This window comes from Eurosta solidaginis, chromosome 2, assembly GCF_040869045.1.
Source record: "Eurosta solidaginis isolate ZX-2024a chromosome 2, ASM4086904v1, whole genome shotgun sequence".
Taxonomy (NCBI): domain Eukaryota; kingdom Metazoa; phylum Arthropoda; class Insecta; order Diptera; family Tephritidae; genus Eurosta; species Eurosta solidaginis.
Genome location: NC_090320.1, coordinates 7,721,358 through 7,730,268, shown reverse-complemented (window position 1 = coordinate 7,730,268; position 8,911 = coordinate 7,721,358). Strand labels below are relative to the sequence as shown.

Below are 8,911 nucleotides of genomic sequence, written 5' to 3'. Positions count from 1 at the left end.
AGCACTAGGGACAAGGATGAATGAGTTTGTGTTTTTTTTTCCTTTTTTTCTGTAGCCCTACTGCCTTCGAAGGGGATGCCAGCATTCTCATCACACCCCTTCCGGGAGTAATGGTAATTTTTTTATTTTTTTTTACCAAAATTTTTAAATAGATTTTTTTTTAAACTTACAATTTTTTTTGTCTGGGCGTTTTGGCGGTCGGGGACATCTCGCCCAGTATTCTCCCCGAGCAATGACCTCATAGGTTGTTCACACGCGTACTCACCGAGGACCGTGAACACCCTGGCAGTCCACGCTTAGGTCGGACTAGCCTTTCGGAGTTTTGACGAGTTCTCCATATCAAAATGTCTATACACCTTTTTTTTTGTCTTGCATTCCGGTGGGAGCGATAACCTCTAGGAATCATCTTTCGGAGTTTTGACGAGTTCTCCATAACAAATGTCTAATTGCCGCAAAGCCCGTATAACTAGGAAAGAAATTACTCCCAACTTGACTTAATTTTTTTTTGATGGACCTATGTTGCCCGGCTAGCTTCGTAATAGGACTTTGAGACTCTTATCTCAGGGGTGAGTCGTGCCCCACGTTGATTGGCATTGGAGGCCCCTGGCAATGGCTCCCCACAGCGGATCCGGTTTCCTGTTCGCTCCATCGTCGGGCCTTCTAAGCGAAGCAGGTTTGTTACGGTCTGCTGCTACGGTATATGGCTGCGATCTACTTGGGAGCGTGTTCACGGGAACACACCTAGCGATGTGGCAAAGGTTGCGATGAAAAATATCGGAAAAGAAGGGAACAGACAGACCGGCCATCAGGAGAAAAATTTTTCTCTTCTAGCATGAGTTTCCGCCCGATACACACCAGAAAAGTGATATTTGCTATATCTTTGCAGAAAAAGTAAAAAAAAAAAATATTACCGAAGTTACAGAAAGATATCGGCAACGTTATCAATCAATCTGCAGGAAAATAAAAGTGATCAAAAAGGACAACATTTGGCAATAGTTTTATAATACATTTCTTTGCTATTAACTATAAAAAGCCGCACTTCCATTTTATGTTCAATCAATCATACCTTACTAAGTATAAAATATACGAATTTTGCTGAACGCATTAAAAACAGCGAGGAGTCTCACTACAATTGAAAAATTTGTTCACACATTTGCAAGCGGTTATGTGTACATGAATGTGGATGCAGTAGAATTACAACCACCTGTGGCAAACACCTTATATGCTCATGGGCCCGTTGAACCGGCAACAACAACAAACCGGGGAAATTTTTTTTTGAATTAATTGCAACTTTATAAAATCGATTTTGTATTGAATACGTAAAACGGTCTTTGGCAACATGAACGTATTGGCACAAATAACAAATGGTAAGATTCAACAACAACAGCCAATGAATTGAATCGGCAGTATCAGCAACATCAACAACAGCAAGTTCAACCGCAGCAGCAAAGGCCGCTACCTATAGGCCCAACGAAATAAGCCGGGCACACCCAGAGCCGGCCACCTCAACCAGAACAACTACCGCAATAACCACATAAAGGGGTGAGTCCGTTCCAAAGCCCCTTGAGTGGAGCTTACATACACTCCTAGGTACACGTACATAAGGGTGGGCACACGAAACATGATATACGACACTAACACTATTTACATCTAATCGCCACCCATTTACACGTATGATTAGCTACCTAAATTGGGTATAGTTATATGCATATATAGACATATACCCAATTAGAGTGCGCGTTGAGTGCAGCCACCTAGAAAATATACCAAGGTGCGTAGTGAGTAGGGGTATATGTACATATAAGCATATGACCACTTAGGTTGCACATATGTATGCAACCCCCCCTTATGAAATACTTGCCTAAGTTTAGTCAGCTGGAGAATGCCAGCCGTTGTATTACGTTTGAATTCCACCACTATTGTACCTTTGCGTTAAATACGCAAAACTAATGCTATGCTTTGTGGTAACCCTAAATAAAATTTCGCATATGTCCTGGCTATGCCAATTTCGTATAGAATTTTCTGACTAAGATTAGGTAAGGTTTGCATTAACGAAAGACAACCAAGAAGGCATACCCAATTTGGAAATTTCGGATTATTAAATTTAAAATCAAGATAAATACAATTAAAGATTTGATATCAGATGCATATGCATGATGATAAATACCTTGACTATGTATGTATATTTAGCCTTAAAGGACTAGACATGCCAATTTGTATGTTATATACACATACTTGAAATGTAAAAGTTAAATATAATATTTAAAAGGTGTCAGATTATTTTTATTTGTTCTTATTGAAAATTAGTGTATTCATACATACATATGTATATTGGAGTTTTCTGTATTTTTCAACTTCGCAAGTAAACATGTTTTAGATGATTAATTTAGGAAAGTCGGTCTGTATTTCCCCGATGGTATAGCGCGCCTAGTATTTATTTATTTTTTATATATTTTAAATTTTAAATAAAAGCCTAATTTACACCGTACACCTAAATAAAAATGTAAATCTTAAGTACAGACGTTGAAGTATTGCGTCAAACGCTAAACGTTTATTGGTCAATTCTAACCTGCATATGTTTCAGGGTATTTTGAAGAAAGTTCGTGGTTTAAAACGAGAGATTTGTAAGAACAAATAGGTCTGTCCTTACGTATATTTAAGCATATTCATTTAAAACAATGCTATTCGACATATGCCCACAACAAAGTGAGCAGGTATAAGGAAGCTTCCATGTATACCCCTGCCTACCCTCCAATTGGGATGGTCTACTTTTTTTTGAATTCAGTACCAAAGTAAATATGACCTGGATCTAAATCAAGTTTATATCAAAAGGAATGAATATATGTACATACTTTTTTTTTCTTACTAATCACTCCTAGTGAACCTCCTTTTTGTACGGCATCATTTCGCTCACTTTAATGTACCTAGCTGTAAACTTATATAAATTAAATCATAATCCTAAGTAATAAGCCGTAATGAAAATGAATTATAAATAAATTTGTAATTGAAATGGGAATGCTGGCGTCGCCAATTATTTAGAAGGCATAAGGTAAGACAGGTAAGGGGCCACCGAAATTTTAGGTGCGTCGGTGGCCATGGATCTTGAGGGTGGGACTAAGCACCGGGCGTCGCAACACCACCCGCGGCGCCCCCTATGTATATTCGGCCCTTTTCTTTTTTATTTTTAATTTTTTCAGCTTTTTTGTTATTGGTTGGTTTTTCAGCGGTTTTTTTTTAATTTGATTTTCAGCGTTAGTAACCGGCCATGTCCGGTTCGGTAGTACTTTTTTGCGTCAGTTTTTTTTTGAATTTGAATTTAAATTTTTGGAATGTTAACGGTCTGTCCGTGACATCCGGTTCAGCCGGATGTTGTTTTATTTTGTATTGATAAGCGTTTTGAGTCGGTCTCTGCGCTTCTGCCAGGTTTTTTGAATTTGACAGCTGCTCGTCTTGATAGGCATGATAGGAACCTTTTTCTGTTTATGGCGCAGGAACAGTAAGGTTGGCAAGGACCCGCCCCAGCCGACAATGACTAGCCACTGTGCACCACTACATCATGCCGACCGCCTTCCTTACTGCTCCATCGTAGATGCGTAAACCATAACAACACGCAGCGGAGAAGAAATGCACAAACACATGCATATATTGAGATGCTCCCAAAAGTAGGCAATGGTTTGTGCATGTATCGCTCACATATATACGCGCATATGAGAAGTTACACACGTGCATCTGTAGTTATAATTTTATAGCAGATAACTAGCTAGTAAGTTCTAGAAATGGAAGCGCCTAGAAGTATGCGAACGAAAAATCCCGAGTATAAAAGGCAGCAACAGTAGAGGCACGACAATCACTTTGATTTAAAATGCTATCTGGTGAGCAATAGTAGTGTTATTGTGAAGAACTTTAATAAAGGCCATTTTGCATTATTGAATAGTGGAGTTATTTATTCAACAGTTTAGTGATTCGAACGTTAGCAGAAGGTGTAAAATAAGCGAAGTTTTTCTAAATTCGTTACAATATTGATTAGCTGTAAAAATCAGCTATCGATAAGGTGCTATCACCAGCGTTTGACACGTTTTGTTTTGGTATGACGCTTGGCGGAACCATAAAAGGTTATAGCACGTAGGCTTAAGGGCCAATTAAACTTCCTTAACCCTAACGCCATAGTCGTTACCATACCCATATCCATAACCATCTCCAATGTGTTCGATTAATGGTACCTTAACCTAAAAATTTCATAAAAATGAAGGAAACGCAAAAAATTACAAACATATTCCACAAAAAATAAATCTCTTAGTCATAACGTATCAAAAACAATCTACAAAAAGTCATTAAATTCACCAACTCAAATATTTTTAGGTTATGGATATGGCGCGAAACCAAAAACCAATTGGTTAGCTGTGGTATGGTTATGGCGTTAGCGTTATGGTATGGCACCATTAATCGATTACATTGATTTCGATAAGGTAGGTTCGATCAGCTGTTTTATCTGGTTATGGTTTTATGGTTATAAGTCTCCATTAATTGGCCCTTTACATGCGGATAAAAATTCCATGTTTTTTGTTTTTGTAATTAAATAGACTTATGTCAAAATCGCACTGCGCCGGAAGTTGGTGTATCAAATTAAATAAAAAAGGTTATAATCAGCTGTCCCATGCTGCCACCTTGTATCGTTCCGCCATGCTTTAGGGCGAATTAATGGTGACATAACAATAAAGCCATAACCAGATAAAACAGCTGATCGAACCTACCTTATGGAAATCAATGTAATCGATTAATGGTGTCATACCATAACGCTAGCTCGATTACATAGATTTCCATAAAGCGCCAAATACACGACACGAACATTTCCGCGAACATTCCGCAATCTTGTTCGCAGCTTTGGCTATACACCATACGAACTTTTGGCCGAACATTAGTTCTCTTTCAGACAGCGATGAATACGGACAACAATTGTGCTGCAACAATATTGCTCTCTGTGGCAATTAAGCGTAAAAAAAAGAGAGAAGATCGGTAAAAAAGAATTTGGTGCAAAGGATACTTCTTTTAATTTTTCGATTAAAGTCGCATAATCATTATTCTTTTTAAATCTATTACAATAATCTTTGCTTTTTACTTGTCACAATGATGGCAAAGATTTATACATTTCAATAAATTCACTCAGAAATTTTTTATTGTACATTTTACTTTTCCGCGCACGTCTGTTCCGTTCAGAAATTACTACGATTATGAGCTATTTCGCCATACACGCACGAACAGTTCGCCAAAAAATTAAAATATTTTGATTTTTGGCGAACATTTGCGCGAACTGGCAAACACCACCATACACGACAGAAAAGGTCGCAGAAACATGACATAACGGGAATGTTCGCGGAAATGTTCGTGTCGTGTATTTGGCGCTTAAGGTAGGTTCGATCAGCTGTTTTATCTGGTTATGGCTTTATGGTTATAAAGGGCGAATTAATGGTGACTTATAACCATAAAGCCATAACCAGATAAATCAGCTGATCGAAGCTACCTTATGGAAAGGAATGTAATCGATTAATGGTGCCATACCATAACGCTAACGCCATAGCCAATCAATTGGTTTTTGGTTTCTCGCCATATCCATAACCTAAAAATATTTGAGTTGGTGAATTTAATAACTTTTTTTAGACTTTCGTCATTGTTTTGGATACGTTATGTCTAGGATACTTATTTTTTGTGGAATATGTTTGTAATTTTTTGCATTTTCATCATTTTTATGAACTTTTCACGATTTTTAGGTTAAGGCACAATTAATCGATCACATTGTGATGGTTATGGATATGGGTATGGTTACGACTATGGCGTTAGGGTTAAAAGCCAAATTAAACTTCCTTAAGGGCGAATTAATGGTGACTTATAACCATAAAGCCATAACCAGATAAATCAGCTGATCGAACCTACCTTATGGAAAGGAATGTAATCGATTAATGGTGCCATACCATAACGCTAACGCCATAGCCAATCAATTGGTTTTTGGTTTCTCGCCATATCCATAACCTAAAAATATTTGAGTTGGTGAATTTAATAACTTTTTTTAGATTTTCGTCATTGTTTTGGATACGTTATGTCTAAGATACTTATTTTTTGTGGAATATGTTTGTAATTTTTTGCATTTTCATCATTTTTATGAACTTTTCACGATTTTTAGGTTAAGGCACAATTAATCGATCACATTGTGATGGTTATGGATATGGGTATGGTTACGACTATGGCGTTAGGGTTAAGGAAGTTTAATTTGGCTTTTAACCCTAACGCCATAGTCGTAACCATACCCATATCCATAACCATCACAATGTGATCGATTAATTGTGCCTTAACCTAAAAATCGTGAAAAGTTCATAAAAATGATGAAAATGCAAAAAATTACAAACATATTCCACAAAAAATAAGTATCTTAGACATAACGTATCCAAAACAATGACGAAAATCTAAAAAAAGTTATTAAATTCACCAACTCAAATATTTTTAGGTTATGGATATGGCGAGAAACCAAAAACCGATTGATTGGCTATGGCGTTAGCGTTATGGTATGGCACCATTAATCGATTACATTCCTTTCCATAAGGTAGGTTCGATCAGCTGATTTATCTGGTTATGGCTTTATGGTTATAAGTCACCATTAATTCGCCCTAAAGCATGGCGGAACGATACAAGGTGGCAGCATGGGACAGCTGATTTTTAGCTTTTTTTATTTGATTTGATACATCAAAATACGGTGCAGTACGATTTTGACATTTGTCCATCGAATTTACAAAAACAAAGTACATGAAATTTTTATTTATGTTTGTAGGTATGTCACCATGCTGCCACCTTGTATCGTTCCGCTATGCATGCTCTAAAGCACCCAATCAGCTGATTTCTACCTGTCACCTGTATGGTTCGACCATGCGTATAAAACAGAATCAACTACGAGTCGATACAATTTGGACACTAAAATTTACAATGGGCGCATTAGCAGAAGTATGAACCGGGATAATTCCAATTTTGGCACCATGTTAAATGTTCTTTTTGCAGGTAGCGGGCGATGAAAACAGTGGTGAAGGTTCACGCACTTTTGTGTTTCAGATTGAAGGACATACATTGGGAAATGCATTGAAAACAATTATTAGTCGGTATCCAGACGTTGATTTTTGTGGCTATACGATTCCTCATCCAACTGAAAACAAAATGCACTTTCGAATACAATCAAATCAGAATAGAGCAATAGATATTTTAAAAAGAGGTTTAGATGATTTGGAAACGCTATGTGACCATATTATATACACCTTCGAATCTGAAGTTAAATCGTTTATTGAAAAAAATGATGAAGTTGGTCTTTAAAAAGAAATCCACGTACAAAGACTGTCTTATGATTTAATTAAGCTGCTATGCGCATTTTTTTAGGATCGTAATTTGGCTTCCGCAGGTGGTGGTAGTTTGGCAGTACCTTCCGAAGAAAGTCGATTTGTAGCGTCTGAGACTGAAAAAAAAAAAAAAGTTTAAAGCATTCAGTGAATATATAATTATTTTGGCTCTCTCCATTTGTCCGGCTGTGCTACCATTTTTTTTTTTTTTTTTGCAGTATTTCTTTATTTTACTATATTTTAGCTGACGCTTCTAAAGGTATTTCAAGTGAATTGCCGATTCTCATTTATTAAGTTCTCGAGAAATCTAAGCTAGCTATTCATTAACTTAAGTTAACCTTTATCTTTTATGGTATAACATTCTGTATTCATTAGCTACTTACCCCTTGTTTGTCGATGGCTTCTCTTTGTAGGCAATTTTTACCGTAAATAACAGTATTTTCTGAAATTTTTTGCTCTGAAGTTAATTGAACGCCTGCGCCAATAATACAACAATTTGAAACAAATACCAAAGGCCCAACATGGCTTTTACTTTCGAATACATTCTTCTCTCCGATATGACAAGCTTCTACAGTGCAACCTACTTCAAAAACATTATTTGGCCCAATGTTCAAAGTTCGTACATCAACTGATGGATCAAGTGTTTGACCGGCTGGCACAAGAAACGCGATAGTAGTGTATTCTTCAACTATACAATTTTCTCCTAGTACAATGGGTCCAGCTTCAGCAATAATAGTGGCACTTGGGTGTATTACACATCCAGGAGAAATCGTGATGTCACCCTTAAGAGTGCAGTCTTCACATACTATAGCCTTTGCCATTATCTTGATGCTAAAACAAACAAAACAGTAACCAATTATTTACATTTCTAAATTTAAAAATAGTCTTACTTATTTTGATCCGTATTCGCCATGGCCATATAATTCTTGTCTTGGATCATTTGTAAAGCTATGTAATGCCTTGGATGCCAAATATTTACACAGTGATATGTTCTTTTGATTGCCTGAAGTCACCCGAGGTCAAGCAAAATCACAGTATCGCACTTGGCCACTTTTTGTATCGATTTTACATTAGAATATAATCGATTACAAGCCTAAAGGCAAATGCATGTTATCCCAATGGTGCCATACCATAACGTTAACGTCATAACCACACCATAGCCAACCAATTGGTTTCTCGCCATATCCATAACCTAAAAATATTTGATTTGGTTAATTTAATAACTTTTTGTAGATTTTATTCATTGTTTTGGATACGTTATGACTAAGAGACTTATTTTTTGTGGAATATGTATGTAATTTTTTGCGTTTTCTTCATTTTTATGAAATTTTCACGATTTTTAGGTTAAGGCACCATTAATCGATCACATTGGAGATGGTTATGACTATGGCGTTAGGGCTAAGGAAGTTTAATTAGCCCTTTATCCGACGGCCTTTTTGTCTATTTTAATAACTTTGACGCTCATTGATGCGTCCCGTAGTGCTCCTATCGCTAGATGTGGCATGGCCTTTCCGTGGAATATTCTCTAGGAAGGTTTTAAT

The 8,911-nt window shown here is 36.8% G+C and overlaps 2 protein-coding genes across 2 annotated transcripts; one reads left to right on the top strand and one right to left on the bottom strand.

Moving 5' to 3' along the window:
- Nucleotides 1-6,800: 6,800 nt before the first annotated feature.
- On the top strand, nucleotides 6,801-7,366 carry Polr1D (RNA polymerases I and III subunit AC2 l(2)37Cg). Its single transcript, XM_067769327.1, has 2 exons — nucleotides 6,801-6,987; nucleotides 7,042-7,366. The coding sequence occupies exons 1-2, from the start codon at nucleotides 6,808-6,810 to the stop codon at nucleotides 7,345-7,347; spliced, it is 486 nt and encodes a 161-aa protein (XP_067625428.1). The 5' UTR covers nucleotides 6,801-6,807; the 3' UTR covers nucleotides 7,348-7,366.
- Nucleotides 7,236-8,410, bottom strand: DCTN6-p27 (dynactin subunit 6). Its single transcript, XM_067769326.1, has 3 exons — nucleotides 8,261-8,410; nucleotides 7,754-8,201; nucleotides 7,236-7,486 (listed from the first exon to the last, which is right to left on the bottom strand). The coding sequence occupies exons 1-3, from the start codon at nucleotides 8,308-8,310 to the stop codon at nucleotides 7,385-7,387; spliced, it is 600 nt and encodes a 199-aa protein (XP_067625427.1). The 5' UTR covers nucleotides 8,311-8,410; the 3' UTR covers nucleotides 7,236-7,384.
- Between the last annotated feature and the right edge of the window lie 501 nt (nucleotides 8,411-8,911).